General features: G+C 38.5%; 1 protein-coding gene across 7 annotated transcripts in view; it reads left to right on the forward strand.

Moving 5' to 3' along the window:
- Window positions 1–22,759, forward strand: part of uckl1b (uridine-cytidine kinase 1-like 1b) — a 74,699-nt gene extending 51,940 nt beyond the window's left edge. For 4 of the 7 annotated variants that reach the window (XM_028811645.2, XM_028811647.2, XM_028811648.2 and 1 more), the window contains exons 8-15: window positions 3,786–3,805; window positions 12,355–12,453; window positions 14,619–14,712; window positions 15,397–15,459; window positions 16,863–16,985; window positions 17,094–17,201; window positions 18,355–18,511; window positions 19,725–22,759. In XM_028811645.2, coding sequence (XP_028667478.1) covers window positions 3,786–3,805; window positions 12,355–12,453; window positions 14,619–14,712; window positions 15,397–15,459; window positions 16,863–16,985; window positions 17,094–17,201; window positions 18,355–18,511; window positions 19,725–19,804 — 744 coding nt within the window. In that variant the 3' untranslated portion in view covers window positions 19,805–22,759. Of the gene's footprint in view, window positions 1–907; window positions 925–3,785; window positions 3,806–12,354; window positions 12,454–14,618; window positions 14,713–15,396; window positions 15,460–16,862; window positions 16,986–17,093; window positions 17,202–18,354; window positions 18,512–19,724 lie in introns of all 7 variants that reach the window. The other 3 variants (XM_028811646.2, XM_028811649.2, XM_051932923.1) reach the window with 1 other exon arrangement.
- Window positions 22,760–24,225: the final 1,466 nt, after the last annotated feature.

Consider the following 24,225-nt stretch of genomic DNA (forward strand, 5'->3'; position numbering starts at 1 on the left):
AACAAGTAAATCAATTCATTTATCAATGTTTTGGGGCTACAGTAGCCTTTCCAAGGAATTTTGAACACAAGGCAGGAAGCACTTGTCTCTGGACCCACGGCCACTCTCACTCACACCAGACCAGATTTAGGTTTGACTTGTAACTGAATATGCATGTCTTTGTGATGTACGCTGCAGAAAAAAAATCCACAAAGACATATGGAAAACATGAAAACTCTGCATAAAAAAGTGAACAGGCTAAAATGTGGAGGCCGCTTAACTCTAAAGTAGTGTGCCAGCAAGATGCCCTGAGGAAAAAGCCGAGACTGAATCTCCATTTGTGCACTAATGTGTCTGAGAGCAGTAATCATCTCTGAATTTCAAAGACGAGTAACGCAATGTTATCTTCAGTTGAGTCATTTGATGAGCGTTGTTATTAAAAACAGAAATTAGTTTGAAATTACTAAACTGGTTGCAGGCCACTGAGGCACTTGGGCTTGAATGTTCTGTATCACGACACACATTTACAATCCTAGTGCTGCAGTGTCTTTTAAATTTATTCAAACGTTTTACCTTATACATCTTGTTCCAGTTTGTGTTTTTATTGCAAGCTCATAAACTCCAGAAAATTTTTAAAAATAAAATGAGTGATTTGTTAGAAGATATTCTGATAAATATTTGGAAATAAATAAAAAAAAAAAAAAGTGCAAAACTTGAGTGTTACCTAGACATGCTGGGAAACAGAGAGACAAACTCAAGCCAGAAGCATCCTATTTTTCACATAATGCATGTCTATGTACCTAAACGCCACATTATTTGTTTGTGCTGATAATACTAACAAAGAAGTGCTGAATGCTCATTTTAATTTTTGTTTTTTCTTTGTGAATGTGCATTTCTTGGACTGCCTTCTCACTGTAACTCGCTGCAGCGTGAGCTCAGTGTCAGGTATGGTAACACAGTCTTGCACGCGTTTGTCTACCCACAAGGAAGCACATTCTGGGTGTACCTAGCAAGCCCTGCGTTGCTTTGGCAGCCCCCTCTGTGGGAGATCAGAGTGCTGCATGTTAGCAAAGACACCGCTGTATAGTTACAGAAATGCATGTTGTGTGTTTTGGTTCACAACAGATTTGGAGTGTTTTTTTTACTACAGTTGTGCCAGTAATTGACAGCAATTTGCCATATAAAAATATACTTAATAGCTTTTGCTTGTTCTTTAAAGTATATAATTAAAAAAAAACTGCAACCTTAATATATAAAAACTAATATGTTTGGAATATGTACTGATCTTGGGCAAAACCCCATTCCAGTCAACCCGATCAAACTTACAGATAAAAGGCTGCAATCATTTTTATTTGCCAATAGCTGCATTTTTCTGCTTTCTCTGCTACATCTGTCTGGCAGTAAACCTTCCCAAACTGTTTGCCCTTACATAGAGCACTTCTGTTTACAGGTCCATTTTTTACACTTTTAAAATATAGTGTAGGTAAAGTGCACAGTAATGTATTCTTAACAGTCATCCATAAAATAAACACATACCTATTTTCTTAAATAAAACCTTTTAAATAATGGTTATCAAATTTAATTTACACCCACAAATCTTAATTATTTCATTTTTATTATTTATTTAGCTAGTGCATGTGTCCAAGGCATTCTGGTTTTTTGTTTTTTGTTTTTTTTTGTAATCAATTTTTATTGATGTCAAACAAATAGTAAAGTAACAAAAGAGAGGCATTTTCATATTGAAATTTTGAAGAGAAAAAAAAAAACACTTCTGCCGGCGCCCACCCCGGAACTGTTTAAGAAAATAGATGGCACACACGGTCACTGAAAGGGCCCAGAGGCCCACACGGCCGCTTGAGGAAAGAAATGTAATAGAAAAGTGTCAGATTGAAATCAAGGGTTTGCAGTCAGCCATGACGTGATCAACAACAACAACAATATTTATTTATATAGCACATTTTCATACACATGATGTAGCTCAAAGTGCTTTACATGATGAAGAAAGATTAAAAAAAGACCAAATAAATAAGAAAATAGAATTAGGGAACACTAATTAACATAGAATAAAAGTAAGGTCCGATGGCCAGGGAGGACAGATAGTCAGACTATCCGCGAGATAGTATTTTCCCATTTACTAATAGTATGTGCAGGTACCCCGTTAATCTGCATGGCTGACAGTAATAATAATGCTAGACTGTAAAAGGAGGACTTCCAGACCGAGAAAGAGACAGATGCAGGATTCTTCCATTGGGAGACTGTTAGAACTTTGGCCGCTATTGTGGCCAATGAAATAATGTGGTGATTGTGAAGGGAAAGAGAAGAGAAGAGAAATCTAACAAAAGTAGAGTGGAAGGAAAGCAAGGAAAAGAGATAGATAAGATGGAGGAGAGCAATTGGAGCCCAAAGAACAGCAACAGTGGGACATTCCCAGAACGTGGGAAGAAAGGTGCCATGTGCATTAAGTGCTTTGTGTTTTTTAGTAGCTTACAGCCTGCATGTTAAACCCCGTTACCAGTTAGGCTACACCTAAAAATGAGTGCAGGTTTTAAGGAAGGATGTTGATCAGAATCCATTACAGGATCACATTGTGAAACTGGTCATGTTTATTTATATTGTTACCAAATTACAGTATATCACTAAGGACTGTGTACTGTCTTTTCAGCAGACATCTACTCAAACTTGGCCTTGTTATTTGTTACTCGTGTTATAGGTGACAGAGAAGCACTGCCGTGAAGTTTTCCATTTCAGTTTTACACCTATGTGTTTATTAACAGGCTGTTAACATACTGTGTGAATTTATTCCTTGAATAGACTCTTAACATAAATTGTGATCTAGTTTCCGTTTTTTTCAATTAACCTAATGTAGAATTCAGACGCATTGCTGCTTACATGGACACTTTCACCTGTCACTGCAGGAGGTCTTCAGTAAGGACTTAATTGTAGTTTCCTAAATAGTTTGTCTTTTCACAATTTCACCATTTTGGGGTCTGCTCAATTAATAGGACATTTAGGTTAAAAATTCCAAGAGGGAGTCCTATAAGGAGTTGTGTTTATTAATCTTCTCACGTACCGTTAAATCCAATAAATGATGTTGCACACCTCATTGCAGTAGACGGCTCTTTTTTGGCCGCACTTCTAGGCTGACTTTGCCTCTGTAGTGCTGAAAAGCAGGAGATTGCTGTACCACAGAATGTACTTCCATCAAAGTCTGTTTTCTTGTATTTTACAGTTGCCCTCTGGCCTTCTATGTCTACTTTATTTCCAGATTATTTGATAGTAGAAGTTTAGTCATTTCTCAAAACAGATTTTGTGATTTGTTTTCATGTATTGTCACATACCTCCAAGGTGTGTGCTTATCTTTGGTTAAAGTAAGAAAGGAAATGTCTGTAGAAAGGGGCAGAGATCAATTTTCCATTTACAGCTGAGCCCACAAAAGAATATTTTACAGAGACATAGGAAGTCACGGGGGCTTCACTGTTAACTCAGATCGTTTGCTATATGTGACATCTCTCAATGAGCCAAGGATTCTGAAATTTTACAGAATAAGTTATAAAAATGGCACTGTTCAAAAATGAAAAACATCTGAAGCGACCCACGATGCAGTAATTCTCTTTTTTTCCTGTATATAATGATGCTAGATAAATATCAGTCTTGTTATGACTGCACCAGTTGGCTGTTTCCATTTCAAAGATGCCACAGTGTGCTCACTTAGCTGTTTATACTTTCATGTTGCATTGTTTTTCTCTTTCTGTGGTCATTTTGTTTGTCCTTTCCTGTCTCCTGAATTAAATTCTCCATGTGAACAGAGGAAGCTGCGCTGGGACATGTGAGAGCCTTACCTTATCATTTTATATTGCATGGTTTGTCTTTTAATTGTGTGGAGTGGACATCTTAGCTCTGTGACCCAAATTTCAATCTGTGTTTCTTCCTCAAAATTTGCTGAAACTGAATTTCTAAAACAAAGCTTTTTTTTCCCCTTTGGTCATGGCCCAATTACATATACAGTACATTTTAATGTCAAAAGCAAAGATTGCCAATCAAGATAATTATACTCCACACCATAGATAAGATTTTTATACTCAGTAAAACCTGACAAATTCTAAAGTAATGTACACACACTCTGGTGTGCTAAGAAGTAACCTGCAAAGATTGTGTTTTAGAGCAGTCGAAATGGGCACCTTCCAGATGTGATGAGACGCAATCAGAGGCCGAGGGAAAATGCTTAAGAAGAGAGAAAAAAGGAACTTCCTGAAATTTCAAGTCTCCATCATCTCCTCTAGTTCTCACTTTCATGAAACAATGACTGAATGAGGGTGCCATTTTCAAATTACTTAAAAAATAATGTCAAATAACTTAGAAAAGAAAAAGAATTACCTCATTACTATATAGAATCCATTTTATTACCAATGCTTTGAAACCTCAGTGATGAGATCTAGAGACCACCAAGAGAGACTCCGTGCTACAGTGTTTAACAGGAGGTAAGGAAAAGGTGACCAAAAACCAAAAGGTGATGGCACAGATGCAGTCCCCTTAGCCAGGGCTAATGATGATGCAGATTTTACCAAAAAAAAATATTTCTATGGACATAAATTAATTGTTCTAATTATTTGTAGACCGACTTATATTTTGAGTAAATGCATATGATGATAAGTCCACACTGGACTTGTCAATAACTCATGTGCTGAATGTGAAACCAAAGCAGTCCACTACAGTCTTGGAGGTTTTAGTGGACATTTGTTAAATTATTATATTTTGTTATTAGTAACATCAATTAATAATTATTATTATAGAAGTTAAAACATGTCACATCATTTTTTATGCTTTAATGGACTTTTGATAAACCATTATATTTTGTACTTAGCAACAATAATAATTTATTATTATTTATAGGCACTAAAATTAAGTCGCACTAATTTTGAACACAAAGCTGTCATTATCATTCTTTTATGCTTTAATGAAGATCTGATAAACTGTTATATTTTGTATTTAACAAAAACCACAGCATTAATGATGACAATGATGATTTTATTATTATATCAACTGAAATTAAGTCATGCTGATTTTGAACACAAAGCAATTGAGATCATTCTTTTATGCTTTAGTAGATATTTGATAAACTATTATAATACGTGTGCTTAACAAAAATTATATTATTATTAGCAATAATAATTCTAAAAGCTCAAATTAAGTTCTGATTTTGAACACAAAGCAGTCTTTTATATATTTGTGACCATCTTATAAAGTTATAAAACATAACACCCACAACAACAGCAATAACAATAATAACAGAAGCTGAAAACAGTGCCAATGTATTATTTCAGTTTTACATGTCTTTCTTTTTTATGAAATAACTTATGTTTTTATCGTTGTATGCCTAATCCCATCCTGTCTAATCGATATAACAGTTAGTATACCATATCTGATCTGTTTAAATAACTTCATCTTTTTACTTTTTTTTCCTCACTAACTTTTGTGTTATGCAGTGTGTACATAAACCTAAATGTAATTAACATGGTTCTTCAAAGAATGAATCTGAAGTGGTACTCTGCACAGTCTAATTAAAGCTGGACACGCTTACAGGCATATCAGATGACCTCATCCAAACATTACGACCTGGAGTGCTTCTCTTGCTCACAGCTGTCAAATTTTATAACCAGCCTCGCTCTTTGCTCCTCCAACAGCAGACTGATGTTGTGGTTTCTTAGAGCTAAAACAATAGAAGAGCACCTCTTCGTCGGGGGGGGGGCATGGGGGGGGAGCTTCTCTTCTTCTTCTTGAAGGACCTGCATGAGTCTTCTGTCTGCCGCTGCACATTGCTAGTCAGTCTTTTCATGGGGTCAGAGTTTCCCTGAGTTTTGCAGAATGTTTGAATGTGCACATTGAGCAGCAAGTCTCATTTTGTCACATGCAGTATTTTAACCCTTTGATAGTCTGTTTTTAATTGTCCAGTGGTAGCCCAATAAATCAAAAGCAGGTACCATTAGGGTAGCATAGTGGCACTGTAATTAAAGCTGCTACCTGAGAACTCCAGGAAACTGGATCTCATTGTCTGTACAGAATTTGCATGTTCTAACCATGTACATGTTTTCTTCTAAGTAATGCAATTTTCCCTTCACATACTCAAAGATGTGCATAAAAAGGTAAGGTAGGTATTACAGGCAAGGAAGACAAGAGTTTTAAAGTAAATAGTTCTAAAAACGAATTATAGCACCAATTAGTGGTGATGTTTAGCATGTTGATTACCACACACAAATAAGAATTTCACTGTACTTTGTACACATGAAAATAACGAGCCTATAAAACTCTACATTGACTGTGTGTGCATGTGCGCTTACACCCCATCTGAGGTGGTCTCCGTACTTAACACATGATGTTGCTCATGTAGGCCCTGGCATCCACAGTCCTAAAATCTAATGTAGTGAGTTCAGTAAGTGGATGAATGGCTGGGTTTACAATTGGTTTACAATCATATCTTTATCTTTGGGGAATGAGATACATTAGTGAGCTGACACCAAATATGAACTTAACATCCATCGCACAAACATCCATTAGCCAACCCACTATATCTTAACTACAGGGTCACGGGGGTCTGCTGGAGCCAATCCCAGCCAACACAGGGCGCAAGGCAGGAAACAAACCCCAGGCAGGGCACACACACCAAGCACACACTAGGGACAATTTAGAATCTAAACTTAACATAATGCTTTTATTTTCATTTGCATTTTTTATTTTCACATATTTATAACTCAATAAGTACAGTAGTTTCACTCTTTAAGTTGTATTACCAGCACACTTCATTTGCAACCATTTTTCCATCGCAAAGAAATATTTTGTTGGAGTTTGATAAGCCATACATTGTAATAATGTTAAGGAATTAACTTGGGTTTTAAATATTCTTGAAAATGAATAAAAATAAATGTTGAAAGCAGATGCTAAGCAACAGTGGGCGACTTGTGTACAGTAACTTGTAAAATTAATGTAGTTACTGATTGACTAAAGAAACAAACTCCAGATTTGATAATTCAATCTCACTGTGTGAACCTGAGCAAGGCAAATGACCTGCTTGAGCTTCAGTTCTAAAACCCAAATGCAAGCAGGAAGTTTGCAATGCAATTACTGAAATTATCAGCACAGATGACGATAAAAACCATTGACCATAAAAATATAACCCACACATTTAGAGAGTACTGTAAGTCCATATATACTCAGTTTAAAGAAGATAATCCACACACTAGTGAGTTTTTGATGCATTACAGATACCAAAGTTAAATACTCATAGTGAAGAAGAACTGGATAAACCTCTGACACTCAGAATTACTTCATCCATCCATCCATCCATTGTCTCCCGCTTATCCGAGGTCGGGTCGCGGGGGCAGCAGCTTGAGCAGAGATGCCCAGACTTCCCTCTCCCCGGCCACTTCTTCTAGCTCTTCCGGGAGAATCCCAAGGCATTCCCAGGCCAGTCGAGAGACATAGTCCCTCCAGCGTGTCCTGGGTCTTCCCCGGGGCCTCCTCCCGGTTGGACGTGCCTGGAACACCTCACCAGGGAGGCGTCCAGGAGGCATCCTGATCAGATGCCCGAGCCACCTCATCTGACTCCTCTCGATGCGGAGGAGCAGCGGCTCTACTCTGAGCCCCTCCCGGATGACTGAGCTTCTCACCCTATCTTTAAGGGAAAGCCCAGACACCCTGCGGAGGAAACTCATTTCAGCCGCTTGTATTCGCGATCTCGTTCTTTCGGTCACTACCCATAGCTCATGACCATAGGTGAGGGTAGGAACATAGATCGACTGGTAAATTGAGAGCTTCGCCTTGCGGCTCAGCTCCTTTTTCACCACGACAGACCGATGCAATGCCCGCATTACTGCGGATGCCGCACCGATCCGCCTGTCGATCTCACGCTCCATTCTTCCCTCACTCGTGAACAAGACCCCGAGATACTTGAACTCCTCCACTTGGGGCAGGATCTCGCTACCAACCCTGAGAGGGCACTCCACCCTTTTCCGGTTGAGGACCATGGTCTCGGATTTGGAGGTGCTGATTCTCATCCCAGCCGCTTCACACTCGGCTGCGAACCGATCCAGAGAGAGCTGAAGATCACGGCCTGATGAAGCAAACAGGACAACATCATCTGCAAAAAGCAGTGACCCAATCCTGAGCCCACCAAACCGGACCCCCTCAACACCCTGGCTGCGCCTAGAAATTCTGTCCATAAAAGTTATGAACAGAATCGGTGACAAAGGGCAGCCCTGGCGGAGTCCAACTCTCACTGGAAACGGGTTCGACTTACTGCCGGCAATGCGAACCAAGCTCTGGCACTGATCATACAGGGACTGAACAGCCCTTATCAGGGGGGCCGGTACCCCATACTCTCGGAGTACCCCCCACAGGATTCCCCGAGGGACACGGTCGAATGCCTTTTCTAAGTCCACAAAACACATGTAGACTGGTTGGGCAAACTCCCATGCACCCTCCAGGACCCTGTTAAGGGTATAGAGCTGGTCCACTGTTCCGCGACCAGGACGAAAACCACACTGTTCCTCCTGAATCCGAGGCTCAGAATTACTTGACACTATAAACTCATTCCAATGTGGGAAAGCATCAGGAACTTATGGCTACTCAGTAGAATTTTATAAAAAAAAAAGTTTCAAATAAGTTAGCTCTACTACTGTATTATAAGCAACATTTATGGAAGTTAGAAACAACAAAATTCCACCTCAAACTTTTCATCAAGCACTAATTACCATTTTTCCAAAGAAAAATAAGGACTTATTACAATGTGCATCATATAGACCAATTCCACTTCTAAATAATGTTAAGATATTCTCCTAAATTCTTGCCAGAAAGCTTGAAAAAGTGCTTCCTTCTGTAATGTCACAAGACCAAATTGGATTTATTAAAGACAGACACTTAGCTTCGATGTTGGTTTAATGTAATATACTCTCCTGTAAAATCTAACACACTAGAAATCTTATTGCCTTTGGACACAGAAAAATCATTTGACATGGTTAAATGGAGCTACCTATTCACCGTAATGCACAAGTTTGGTTTCAGCCCAAGTATGTGTGAATGGGTCAAACTACTTTATACCAGTCCAGAAGCTTCTGTTTGTACTAAGAACATTATTTCAAACTACTTCAAACTAGAATGTGGTACTCGACAAGGATGCCCCCATCACTATCGCTTTTTGCAGTCTGCATTGAGCCATTGCCCATTCACTTTTGAAATGCAGAAACTATCATTATCATATGGTATTGTATATATCAGACTCACAAACAGAATTTCAAAAGATATCTGGACTCAAAATTAGTTTGATTAAAAGTGTGCTTTTTCCTGTGAATTCTCTAGCACACACTACTAGACTGGACATCTACCAATTTATTTAATCAGAACAGTTTAAATATGTAGGGGTAAACATCACAAGTAAATATAAAGACTTTTTCAACAAAATTTTGCTATCAGCATGGAAAAAATCAAACAAATTGTGAACAAATGGTCCACCTTCCATCTCACATTAGCAGCGAATATCAATACTGCCAATGTGAACATCCTTGCCAAGCTGGTTTTTCTATTTCAGAGCATCCCCATATACATTAACAAATCATTCTTTTAGACGTTAGACTCAATTAGAAATACCCAAAGCAGATGGTGGCATTGCACGAAGTTTCAATTTAATTACTGGGTGGCAAATATACAAATTATAAAGATTTGGACATCAACACAAATTGGTGAATATACACAAGCCTGGTCTGCAATAGAAATGAAATCCTGCAATACTTCTTTATATGCCATGCTTTATGCCTAAGTAAATACAAGTTATCGTCAATATACCAATAATCCAATTGCCCATCAATCACTCAGAATATGGAACCAATGCAGGAAGCACTTAATTCAGAGAAACTTTTATCTGTTGTATCTCTACATGATAATCACCTTCTTCTCCCCCTTCAAACCTACAGATTATTAAATGTTTAGAAAACATCCAGGATTAAAACACTTAGAGAAGGAGTTCTCAAACACGGTCCTGGGGGCCCACTGTGGCTTTAGGTTTTTGTTTCAGCCAGATTCATAATCAGTGACAACAATTGATAACACTGATCTCATTTAATTAGCTAATATTTTTTCTGTCCTATTATTCTACATTCAGAAAAGCACAGCAGCATGATTTTTACATTTATAAGACATTTAGAAATATTTCTGTTATTGCCATAGATTTAAATACTTAACTATGTTGATTTAATTATATTTAAACCTTTCTCTGCGCAATTTGCTCCCTTCATTGTATCTTAATAATGACAATTAAAAATGAGATGAGCAGACACACAGGCAAACAACACTCAGTTGTGAAAGTCTGTAACTACTTCAGCGTCAGACCCACTCATTTCAAATAATGGATTAATTAAACAGTTAGAACACATGGAAAAATAGAATTAAAATGAAGATGACAATATTGTTAAAAAGAAAAATGATTATTCACATATAACTTCTTAGTACATTTTAATAATTTTTTACCAAGCTTAGTCTTCTATTGTCCCCAAAACACAGAATCTTGGAAATAATTCACTTAATTAGCAAAGGAATCTAAGTAAAAACAGAAAAGGTTGGAACAAAAACCTGCAGCCACAGGGGGTCCCGAAGAACCTCTGACTTAGAGATTTGTATATAGATAATGCCTTTGCAGCTTCTGAACAATTACCCTTCTAATGTAACTTCCCATCAACACAATTTTTCCACTACTTTCAAATCAGAAACTCTGCTAAAAGAAACTTGCAAGTTTTCCTTGCCACCCACCCATTTCTGTTCCAGAAGAAATACTGATTAGTCTTGAACACTCGGGACAGCATCTCAATAATATATAAAAATATCTTAAAGTACCTTCCTTTCAAAGATCCAAGGGTTTGGTGGGGAAAGGATCTTTCACTTACATCTCGGAAAAGGAGTAGAAGGCAACCATCCATGGAATGCACTCCAGCTCCATATGCACAAAGTATTTAATCATTCAACTTAAAATCTTTTATCGATCACATTTATCTTGTTTAAAATTATCCGAAATGTATCCATGACAAGATTCAATCTGTGAATGTTGCAATCAAACTCCAGCCTCAGTGGGCCAGATGTTTTGGGTATGAACCAAATTAACATCATTCTGGACAAAAGTTTTTGTTTGCCTATCAGACAGCCTTGGTGTCACAATCCCTCCTAACCCATTAACAGTCGTGTTTGGTGTACTCCCAGATGGGCTTAAAGTGGAGAAGGACAAATTGATTGTAATTGCCTACAACATATTATTAGCATGTTGACTTATCTTTCTCAACTGGAATAATCCCAGCCCACTTGTTAGAAGTCAGTGGGTAACTGATGTTCTATACTATTTGAAATTGGAAAAAATTAAATTGTCACTTAGAATAAGCATTTAAATTGGGGAAAAGGACATTCTCCCTTCTTTGTTGTTTTTAAAGATTTGCTCTGGTTGTTGGCTCTTCTCTCTTTCTCTCAGGTGGGGGTTGAATTGAGTTTTGTTAATTTCGACTTGATTGCATCTAATGTTAATCTCCATTGTATAAGTTAGACTTGATTGAAGAAAATAACATTCCATATAAATAAAATAATTAAAAGAAAACCCAATTGAAATGTATTCTGAGCTTGTAAATCAGCTTGGCAAATGGCAACCGCCAAGTGCATTCAGGCATCCTACACGTGAAGGTAACATTTAAAACATTTACATCATTGTTTGCATATTCTGTGCTGATTTCTAGTTTCTCTTCTAGAATGTACCACATTGAACTAACTCAACTCTGCCCTTTAGTTATATTTACATTATGATTTATATTAGGATTGTGGATTATACTGCAGCTGGCAGCCATTAGCATATGTTGAATTTTGCCTTAAGTTAAAACCTCCGTTTGTATGACAAAGGCTTTTAGTTTTCTCTGTCTTTTTCTGCTATTAATAAAATCTTTCTGGTGTCATTTCATACTTTATTTTTAATTCTCTACTTTGATCTCTGAAGCTCTCAGTGGAGCTGCATCTTTAAGGTGTGATTTTGAGTCACATCTGTGCCCTCCTGTGACATGAAGAAATGTACTGTATGGTTTGTCTATCATACTTCAGCAGCGCCTTGAAGCTAAATATCCCACAGTATTCTAAAAAATTGAGATCATCTTCATTCACCCATCATCATACTGCTGACACGAGGCCATGGCATAAAACTGGATTGAAAATGCATGTAAACAATGGATTATATTAAAGCGATCCATAAATGAAGTATGCCTTCAGATGTGTTTTCATCCAAGCATGTCACTTTCAGCACAACAGAAGGCTTTCATCTGGTGGCTAATGCCAAATAAATGCCTCCCTTGTCTTGTGTCTCCTTAGGGCCGCCCTGGCTTCGGCACACCAGTCTCAGCCACTTCCTGAGACCCTGAGTGTTCTGGAGAGCACCCCTCAGGTCAGGGGGATGCACACCATTATCAGGTGAGTGGCTTGTTCCCTTGAGAAATCCATGAACTGAAGGGTAATAAAATATACCCGTGTTCAGTCTCTGAGAACACATATTTAGAAGATCATTCATTGACACACAGACAAAGCAACAGGAGTATTCTGAAGCATTTTTTGCTTCTGCTGTACCTAAAACTACCTTTTTTGTAACTTGGGTGAAGCAAATATCTTCCATTCTCTTAGAATAAGTAAACTAAGCTTGAATTTAAACTGGTGATTAATTTACTGGCCTGGATGGAACTCCATCACTGTATGGTAGAAGACATGTCAATGGGGACTACAACTGATTCTTGAATTGGGCAGGAGCTCAGGTAAGGAAATTTTATGCAGGTGTACAAATATACAATAATGTGAAATAACATTTGTCTTCTTCCTACTCTAAAAATGTATTTTCATTTGGTGTAAACTTTTATTATCATTTACTGTTTATTGTATCTCAGTTCTTCATAAAGCAAAATTTAAACTGAACTTGGACTAAACAATTAATGGTTCACTCGGATAGAAAAGTAAAATGACTAGTATATTCAGGACGCTGCTCGGCGAGGATAAGCGCAGTATGGCTGATTTCACATTGAGAATATATTTTTTTAAAGCTCTTCATCTCCATTATTGTATTTGAACATGGAACCCAAAGGATTCTCAAGATGTGTTATGAGCAACAGTTCCACTAAGTGGGTGGTGCAAGGCTGAAAGAAAACTCCGGTCGTGCACTTGGGACGGCTTATTCTTTGGTTTTAGCAGTTGTGTGGTTAAGTTTTGAAGGAACTTTGGTGAACAGTAAGTGATAGTAGCCATTGTGATGTACATAAGGAAGCAAACAGCCCTTTCTACCTGAAGGGCCAGGCCCGGGTAAGTCAGTAGAAGACATATTTAGAAGAGATTTTTTGTGTCTTCATATGATAACAATGCTTAATAAATAAATATTCATAAAAACACAACCGGCATGAAACATAGACTTGATTTAACAAATGAAAACAATAAACCAGGATAAAAATATGCTGTGCTAGAAAACAACGAATAAATTAGTTATAAATCTTGAATTACATCAAAGGGACCTGGTCAGAAAGAGTCAACAACAAAAGAAAAATATCAAGAATATTACTGTACATGCTGTTTCATATCATCAGGTTTTCAGTGGCCTTTTAAAGGTACAAATTGGGCCAGCAGATTTAATTAATTTGTAAGGCCAAGGTACAGACTTGAAGGCTCTGTATGTTGTGCCAGTCACGTTATCCATGATAATCTGCTGAACTGCACCATGGACAAACGCCTACTTGCTTTTTTAGTCCCTGAATTGCCTGCTGTCAAAACCCACTTGAGTGTGGCTCGTTGAACAAGAAGATACTTAGGTGGGAAACTGTAGTGGGGGTCAATATTGAATGTCAGGGTACCTGTTATCAAATCCAAAGCACTAAGCTGTAGATGTTGCCATAAAGTGAACACCCAGAAGTCACTTACAAAAGACGTACTGTCACAAAACCAGAAGGCAAAGCCGACAACAAAATCAAAAGGCGTACCTGTTGAGAGTCAAGGAACAGAAAACGTGCTGTCAGCAAAATGAGATGCAAAACTGTTAGCAGAGTTATGAGCAGAATTGCTATGAGACGAAAACCAAATGATCCCCAATACTATTCTGCATTTTGGAGAAATTCTAGGATTGAATCCTTAAGCCTGAGAAGTCATCACCCCAAACCAAAGAGTAAATCTGTGATAAATGCTGAAATAAGAATTGGCAGAAGTTAACAACCAAGAGGCGTACTGCCACCAGAATTTCAGACTCAAATTGAAAATCATTACAGCTGGAAATTAAAATTTTAAAACATTTGTATTCAACTGATTGCTGACGGATTTCAATTACTTCATATTCTTCGAAATGTTTGCCTTCTTTATCGTAAAACATAACCAATCAATAATATTTTTCTGCAAGGAATTCAGAAAATTGACTTTCAGTGATTGCCTCTCTCATTATAGTAATAACAGTAATGTGTGTTGTGTTGAAGCACATCTGCAGATAGACAGCATTTTACAGTATGTATTGCTCATATTAATATGAAGAACAAAAATCCTCCTGTCATTTCTTTGTGTCATTTTTTTTTTTTTGTAAGACCTGACTCGGTTTCCACTGTTTCCTTTCTTCTCAGAAACAAAGAGACGAGCCGTGATGAGTTTATCTTTTATTCAAAGCGACTGATGAGGTTGCTAATAGAGCATGCACTTTCTTTCTTGCCTTTTCAGGTATGGTAGTTTTATAATTTATGTTTAAGAAATTAATGTAGTATTATTCTTAATGTTTCATTTACAAGTAAATATAAATATGTCTACCAAAGAATACTTTAGTATTTCCATTTCTCCCTTCTAAAATTTATCAGGAAAGAGCAATTTGGTACATGCCTCTTATGATTACTTGTTTATCATGGAGCTCCGTTCAAGGTCTGTGCTGCCTGATGGCTCGAGAGCCTTGTGTTTAAATCCCAGCCCAGTCTTTGCCTCTGGTCACTTTGCACATCCTACTCATGTCAGCCTGCATATTCTTCACGTACTGCACTTTCCTCCATTGTCTGGTGTCCTTGTGCAAATGTGTCTCAAAATGGACTGGCATTCATTTGATGACTGACGCCTGCATTGCCTCCAGCGCTGTCAGGAATGGCTCAGACTCCCCATAAGACTGTAAAGCAGGCAGGCGCAGGGTACCTGGATAGACGAAGGTTCTGTATTGTAAATTGCATACAATAATATATCATAAGAGCATTGTTCAACCAAAACAGCCCCCAGATGAAAAGAATCATGACAGTTAGGAATAAGTCATGATTATAAAAAGAAATAAAGAGAAAAAAATCTTCTAAATATTGTCTATGTGTTTTTGAATGACATATTTGATGGCCACTGAAATTATTACTTTTTTTTTTTTTCTTCTTACAGATCTGTACAGTTCAGACGTCCCAAGGGCAAGATTATGATGGAAGATCATTTCATGGGAAAAGAGTAAGCATTAAGCTCGTACTTTCCAATCAATTGTACCATAAAGTTATTATGAATGTAGAGGCTGCGGTGTCTGATCTCAGTATAAATCATTGTTTTATGTATTGTGTATTTTTAATTTTGTGTGTCACATTTAGAAAATAATTTTGCCACATGTCAACACAAGACATTTTGCATCAACATAAAAGGGGAGCAGTAAGCCAGCAATTTAGGTTGTGCTCTCAACAATTATATTTTTCATTGTTGTATTTTACGGTAATAAAAAGATCCACTTCACTTAGAGAAAAGATTCCGTTAAATCTCTTTCAGTCCTACCCTTTCTTTCTGGTAATTCAACGTCTGTGATTTTAGGTCCGCATCAAGTCTCTTAACCAGCATTTAAGTATTGACAGCCACTTTAAGCTTCATTTCCTCTAATTAATATTGAAACAGCTAAAGCAAATTAAGTTGTCATTTTTCTTCTTGACATTTAAAGGTGAATATCATTTGTGTTGGAGGTGGAGATTTCACTCCTTCAAAGATCGCCCAATTCAAGGTTAAGATTTAAAACGCTGGCTCAACTAATGCATTTCAAATCGATTTCTCAATGAGCATAGTTTGGAATTTGTATGTTGGTAATTATTTACTAAATATTGACCTTACCCGTAGCACAGCACACAAATGTAGCTTTGGCAGACGTGGTTAAAGCAGCACTTACATTAGCTGTATTTCACACTAGTAAACCATTTGAGTGAAGAAAGGCACTACTGGTGAGGCCCTCCTTGGCCGTAATCCCCCCCACTGGTGTTTGTCCATTTCGCAGTACACTGTAAGTGCAGGCAGGGTCGTCTTACAACTGATTGAAAAAGAGTGTTAATTGAGGGGGCTGCAAGTGTCACTAGTTGCTTAAAAGCGAGTTTAGGTAAATACAGTACAAAAGATTGGTATTGTTATTCCTGCTGGCATAAGCAGAGGGTATTTATGGGAGGTAAGAAGAGAAAACCTTCATCAGCAGAGTGATGAGCGAGCGGCTGCTGGTATAGGCTGGGACATGGAGGCGACCTTTGGAGAGACGTAACGAGGAAGGCCTTTGTGCGTGTGGAGAAGCACTTGAAAAGCATTGTTTGTGCACTCTTGCATTATTATCATTACGTCTTTTATGTGTCTGTGGGTTTACACGCATTATAGGCTATGTAACTTGCAAACCTGGCCACATTTGCTCACCAGGCACTCTTTTTGCAGTATGTGACCAAACAGAAAATTCCATTAGCTGTGCCACGTGCCTTTTGTGTGGGTACCGCTGGGTCATTTCTCTCCAGCTAGAGCGTTACTAGTCCACAGAAATGACTAAAGTTATGGTGCAGAGCACATCACTATCTGTACTGCTTGACGTTGTTATCTGCAGCGTTCTTTATATGTTTTTGTAGATTACCGGTGTGTCCATTCTAAGAGCAGGTGAGACAATGGAGCCTGCCCTAAGAGCAGTATGTAAGGATGTAAGGATTGGCAAGATTCTCATACAGACCAATCAGGACACGGGAGAACCAGAGGTAAAGCTAGACTAAAATCAACACTGGCATAAATCCAATATAATGTTTTAAATGCAATAATTTCTTGACATCCAAAGTTTTCTAAAGCAAGCTTCTCTATTCTGATAGTTGCACTATCTAAGGTTACCAAAGGATATCAGTGAAGACCACGTTATTTTGATGGATTGTACCGTCTCGACTGGGGCAGCAGCAATGATGGCAGTCCGAGTTTTACTGGTGAGACTCAGATTTAGAGTACAGTTATCATTTTGCCAAAAATATGATTTTACCTAGGCAAAATAATTATTCTCCTGTCTTTCAGTAAACAGAAGTACCAATTCAATCCTTATATTATCTTCAAATGTTGACTTAGTGCTGTGCCTTTTGGGTCCTTTTTGACCCGATACTGACACCCCCCTTTTTAAGTGCCCTGGATATTTCTGACCCCATACCTATTTTATATGAATTAACCTCCTTAACTTGGCATACTGATGATCTTAAGTTTAGAGCAAATGTCATTTAGGATGTTTTTTCTGGGTTTTGAATAAATAAAGCACCCAAAATGCAGTGGAAAATCCATTAACATCAATGGTGGGTGAAAACTGACTTGAAAGAGAGGACAAAATACACAATTTTTAGTGACTTTGCAAATTATGGGATTTTTTTTTTTTCATTTATTGTGTGCAATGTACAACAAGTCACAAAGTTTCATTTTAAACGGATCACATTTAGAGTCCTTTTGCTGATTTCAAGCACAACACCAGGTCAAATTTGACCCAAAGATGTTGTGTACAAAATGGAGCACAATGAAAACATGTTTATTATTTTAGGAAGATGCTAAAAAAACAAAAATCTCAAATTCTGTCTAGCACTGAAACAGTATATTTTTAAATTTGACATTTCTGTATATATCATTACAGTAGAAGAGTTATAACAATCAAACACATAATATAACAAAAGATGAAAAATCAGCCCAATAAAAAATACAATCAATCCAGTAATCATGAGAAGTGTTGCAATTTATTAATCAACAAAAACACTAAAGACTTTCAGGAGCTCATTAGTGTTGAAAAGCTCCTTCCTCAAATTGATTAAAACAACAGGAGTTAAACAGCTTATCTTTTTTGACTTGCCAGTATTGAAACCTAACTTTAAGTTTGGAAAAACATTCAGTAAACTATGCACCTCATTGAGTACTGCTGCTGTATTTAAATGAAGAGTTTAAAAAAATTTAATGAAGAATTATTCAGTAAGATCCTTATGTTTTATAGTCCCATCAAGATTGAAACTACATTATTGCAACAATTCGGAGCTTGTATTTTTGTTTTTTCGGATGTATAGAATATATTTTTGTTCAGATCCTGTCCAACCTTGTGTGCTTTCCTTTTAGGATCATGATGTTCAGGAAGACAAGATCTTTCTAGTGTCCTTACTGATGGCAGAAATGGGAGTGCACTCTGTTGCATATGCCTTTCCTCAAGTCAAAATCATCACCACTGCTGTGGATAAGAAAGTCAATGATTTGTTTCACATCATTCCAGGAATAGGTTAGTGTCCTGTCAGGCCTGATGAAAGCGGTTACAGTATTTCATTTTCTTTTCTTAGTCACCATCGACATTCTTCAGCCGCCTCTGATCAGTTGATGCTATCTCCACCGTTTTAAATGAAGCTGGCTGGATGGCCTACCACTTAGCAATGAGACACATATGAGGAGTGCAGCCCAGCACATCCCTGATCCTCTTAAGTATCTTCTGCATTTTCTATTATTTCTTGTTTCCGCATGTAGCAAACATCTGCTCAGGCCCTCCACCACTTCAACAGACCTTTCCATCGTTCTCTTAACATTCCAAGTAGACCTCTTTTAACGTCTACTTCTCCCCTCACCTCTCCTGTCGGCAGTATGGCCTCATTGCAATGCATCAGGTTTAGGACCATCTTAAGTCAGATTTGCTTTGCCTATGCCACGACCAGCTTTCAAATTCCTGTGTATCAAAGGCAGCAGAGGAGCGTTTGGCCACAGGTAGTCTGGGTCGGGCCTCCTCTCTGCTAATTCGGAGGGTATTCATGGCAGGAGATCTTGAGGACAATGCAGAAGAATTTTGACTGTTTTGTAACACACAGGTCTCAATGGATAAAAAAAAAAAAAAAAATTCACAACTAAATACTAAACATGGTTACTGAAAGCTGTGGTCAGGCTCTTTTGGCCTTCAGCGAGTCATTGTGAAATGTCTAAAAGGTACTGCATGTAAAGTACCGTGGTTCTATAATTTGATTTGCTTTGAATTTTTCTTATGTTATTTATTCTAAAGGTCACAGTAGACAATGTAAATAAATGAGACAATTTTATAAAATAAGAAACACCCTGAAAATTATTTGAACACAGTAATAATCTGTTCCCGTGTAGCCAGTTTGACACAGAAGCCCACAGCCATAGCTCACTTTCGAGCTTCTTGCACATTCTGACCGATAACAGCAAGGCTGCACAAATCTGATTGGCAAATGAAACAAAATATTATTTTTCAAAGACAATTTCCTCTAGGATTGTACTGGGGAAATTACGTTGTCTTAAGTTACGTCGGAGTGGATTTCTGGTGTCAAGACTACCGACTATCTATAATTGTATTCTTTAACAAATCAACGCGATATAAAAAGGACATGTTTGATCTTAAAAAACAAAAAGATCAGTATGAGTGTGAAGAGAGCTCAGGTTTTGAAGAATTCTTAATGCAGTCCTTGTGTTTTTTTTGTTTTTTTTTTTAGGTAATTTTGGGGATAGATATTTTGGAACAGATGCTCCACCTGACTGGAGTGATGATGACCTGGATGACCCGTGCTATTAAGGACACAAGCGGACTTTGACGCTTTCAGGCAGCTATCCATACCAGTAACACACTGAATAAAGACATCCGGCCGGACAAATGAAGACGGGTCATCATGTGAAAGCTTTAGTGATCCATGTGGAACTTTGTAAATATGTCCTTCAGATGAATGTCAGGATTTTGCACATGTATATTTAATGTGTTTTATTATTTGAAAAAGTGCAGATTTAACTAAATGTAGCTAGATCGTTTCTCATGCCCCTGTCTCTTGTCACTCGGCTCCATTTTCAGGTAAAGTTCTTTGTTAGAGGCATCGGCAGTGGACACGACCTCAAGTGAGCTGTGTGGGCAGCGCAGGCCGCTACAGCGTGAAATGATGTCGTCTGATGCAATGTGTGCAGCTTAAGTGAATATTTATACAGTATAGCCAGAAAGAAAGCTTTTCAATTCATCATTTGACGAATAATTCTTAAAAAAATATGCATATGCAAAATAGCTTTTCTTTTGAAGAGGTTTTACCTTTAGAATGCTTGTTACAAAGGAAGACATTGTCTCTTTTATTTTAGTATCAAGTATGTGTACATACTGTACAGTAAAGGTGGAGGAGTTGCTGCAGAGACCAGCTTATCGGAAAAGTGTGTGGGCGCAGTTACTTTAACCCTTCCCTTCTCTCAGTGGCCAGAATTGTAATGGCCAAGCAGCTCGTGTGCAAGCAGCAGCGCTCTTTACCACCGTGTGACTTTCAATCTGCAGCGAGCAGAGCAGCAGTTTGGACGCACAGGCAGTTAAAACACACTCTTCAAGTAAAGCAGACAGTCTTGGTTTGCACTTTTTATTTATTTTTTTTTTTAATAATCTATCATGTAGATGACTAAATCAAACAATGTGTGAAAGTAACTACGTGATCCCTTTATAATGTTCTCAACTTTTTGTAAATTTTAAGCAACCCTTTGTGATCATCCATGGTTCAGGAATCAGGGAGACGATTGAGTAAATGCTGAAGAGATTCAGGTCTGCCATGAGTCGTCGCCAGGCCAGAGCAGTGCCACTTGCGGATCTCCTAAAGGACTTGTGCCGGCTGTTGTTTAAGCGCTGGTGACCTTTTGTGCTTTAGTTAGAAAAAGTGAATGCAGGAATTCTTGCTCTAAAAAGAACACGTTAGCATGTTGTTAACCAAGTAGAAATAATGACTTTCATTTAAAGTACAATATCACGCAGAATCTTCATACGTTCTGAATGTATAATCGTCCCGTAAATACGCCACTTTATATGGCACTAATTTGATGCATAAAAATGTAACCCCCACATTCTGGAGGTGTACGGGTTAATCGGAGGACATTTTTAGTTTTTGTTCAGAACGATATAACACTGGATTGTCGATGCAGGCCCTTAAGTAATGAACTTTCACACACCATTCACGCTAACAGATTTTATCCCCTAAGGCCCCTAAGCACATTTGTCTCAAGGCCATTGCCAGTCAACTCAAACAGTTTCCAAAAGCTTTTACTTATTTTTTTGTTGGCTTTAAATTATTTGTTTGCACAAAGCAAAATGTCCAAATCCTCTTTTACTTCTTGGCCAATAGATCCTCAAAGGCAGGCAGTACTGGTGACCATAATCAGAGCCGCCATAATAATTCTGTGTACATTTGAACTGAATTAGCATTATATTAATTTTGTATTGAACATGGATGGGTGACTTTGAAGGCTTCAGGGCCCCGTGAGTGTATGTGGTACGTAATCTGGCCAGGCTAAAACCGTGAGCTCAGGTAGACATCTTTCTGAATAATCTGCCTCTCCACTCGTAACGCTCCACATTTGCCATGTGGGATCGACAACAGAGTGTCTACTTGGATGCATAACTTTAATTTCAAAGTTGGAGGAGAGTATCATCGTGTTCATGCAGAACGTTTCACTCTCATGTTCTGTGTGGCACCACTTGATTGTGAAGACCGCAGCTCATACTGTTTAGTGTAATCTGCCCAAATATTACATACAAAAATACAATAACCTGTCACAGCCTCCAGTGGGGCTAGCATCGTGATTGCTTCTTCTTCTTCTTTCAGCTGCTCCCATTAGGGGTTGCCACAGCTGATCATCTTCTTCCGTATCTTTCTGTCCTCTGCATCTTGCTCCATTACACCCATCACCAGCATGTTCTCTCTCACCACATCTATAAATCTTCTCTTAGGCCTTCCTCTTTTCCTCTTGCCTGGCAGCTCTATCCTTAGCATCCTTCTCCCAATATACCCAGCATCTCTCCTCTGCACATGTCCAAACCAATGCAATCTCTCCTCTCTGACTTTGTCTCCCAACCGTTCAACTTGAGCTGACCCTCTAATGTCCTCATTTCTAATCCTGTCCATCCTCGTCACACCCAATGCAAATCTTAGCATCTTTAACTCTGCTACCTCCAGCTCTGTCTCCTGCTTTCTGGTCAGTGCCACCGTCTCCAACCCATATAACATAGCTGGTCTCACTACCGTCCTGTAGACCTTCCCTTTCACACTTGCTGATATGATTGCTGTTGAATAAAAAAATGGAAATAGTCATCAGATATGAATAGAAGGCATTAATCAAAACATACCAGTTAGTATACTGGTGGTGAGTCAAGTAGTTATTGCTGTTAGGCTCAAATCCTGATGCTGCGTGGTGTTTGCTCATGGCCTCTCCCTGTGTCAGCAGGGGGTTTCCTCTCCCATCCTAAAGACACGCAGGTTAGCCTGAGTGGCAACTCGAAAGCGGCCTGTGTTGGCAGTGTGTGTGTCGATTAGAAGTGCTGATTAGGTTCCTCCTTCATAAACATCCAATAATTCACAACTAAATACTGAAGTGGCAGTGACCCTGTTCTCCCCGTGCCTGTGTTTGTCACCTCCGACGGCCTAAAGACTGTGCACTGTGTGTTTGAATGGCGTCACGTTCACTTATGGCAGCTCGTCTTCTTTTGCTCCTGAATGGGTTTGAAAATTGATGAATGGATGGACATGCGTTGCAGGTTAAAAAAAAGAATATTTAATCTTGAGTGACACTGCAGTCCTGTGTGGCTGCAGGAGGGAAAAGAATGTATTTTCACAATAAAAAAAATAAATGTAAAAAGCAAGAAGTGTGCTCAGTTTTACATTTTGTGGGTCATGTCAATTCATGGTGGGTCCTCAGCACAAACCTTTTCAGATATACTGTCAGATTTGTAATGCCTTGGAGAAAATGCATGTTCTGATTTTAAAATGCAGTGTAAGTGGACCATAATTTGTGAAAGTAGACTTGTTGTCTGCTGTTTAATCTCACAAGCCGATCTAACTCGTGCAGTTCCTACATGTTAAACGGTGCAGTCGTCAATGAGCCAGCGTGAAGACTCGCGACTTTACTCGCCTTGATGTACCTTGACTCTCCTAAATTTAGAATGCTGCAGATTAGAGTTTTTTCCAGGGCTTGAGGGGTTTCTATTATCAGTACGTACATCAAGAGTGAGCCAGCTAGTGCAAATGAAGAGATGCTGTCAGCGGCACAGCACCAGAGGGGACTAAATAATACAAGACAACGCAGTTACGCTGTGCATGCTGTACATGAATGACTGCGGATCTGTCCCAGATCTTTGATCAGTCTGAAAGTTTTTGGCTTTCTTGTGTAAGATGAGAAATTATTTCTTCCCTCCTTAAAAATCACAGACTAGTAAAAGATATTCATAATTTTCTTAAATGAGTTTATGCTCTAAACTTTTGGAAGAAGAGCTTTTTGTGGAGGCTTTAGCTCCTCTGATTCTCATCAATTGTTTACCCTGTGCATTAATAATTTTAGAGTTTTATCTTACTATGACGTTGACTTAATTTGGTTGCACTTTAACAAGGTATAAGTCATCGTTATTTTAGTGATCCATATTGTAAAATGCACAAATACGCTCTACTGACTTCTAGTGCCGCCTTTTGTATCTCAACACATAAACCCCTGGGGCTGCCGTGTCGATCACTCTCAGCTTCCCATGGCTGTTAACGGAGTGCTGAACCAGCAGTGGGACGGCTGCTCTCTGTAATTACAGACAACTACATTAAGTGTTGTGGTAGCCATCATGGTTTCCTACTAGGAGCTTTTCTGGTTTGCTTCAGCACTCACCATCACCCAAACCTGTGGCACATTCAAACTGAACGCTCTTAGTGATCTCTGATTTACTAAATGAGGGTAAAAGAGATGTGAGTATCTTTTTAGACTGAAAGGACTGCTGTGCTATTATTCAGATTCATTCCACGTGTTTGAAACTGAAGAGCTAGAAGAAGTGGCCGGGGAGAGGGAAGTCTGGGCATCTCTGCTCAAGCTGCTGCCTCTGCGACCCGACCTCGGATAAGCGGAAGAGGATGGATGGATGGATGTTTGAAACTGATCTGAAACTAATTCACTGCTGGTGTTCCGTGTTTGTAATTGCGGTCCGTTTTGTTCTCCCTGAGTTTGTGT

This window comes from Erpetoichthys calabaricus, chromosome 10 (assembly GCF_900747795.2).
Source record: "Erpetoichthys calabaricus chromosome 10, fErpCal1.3, whole genome shotgun sequence".
NCBI classification, from domain to species: domain Eukaryota; kingdom Metazoa; phylum Chordata; class Cladistia; order Polypteriformes; family Polypteridae; genus Erpetoichthys; species Erpetoichthys calabaricus.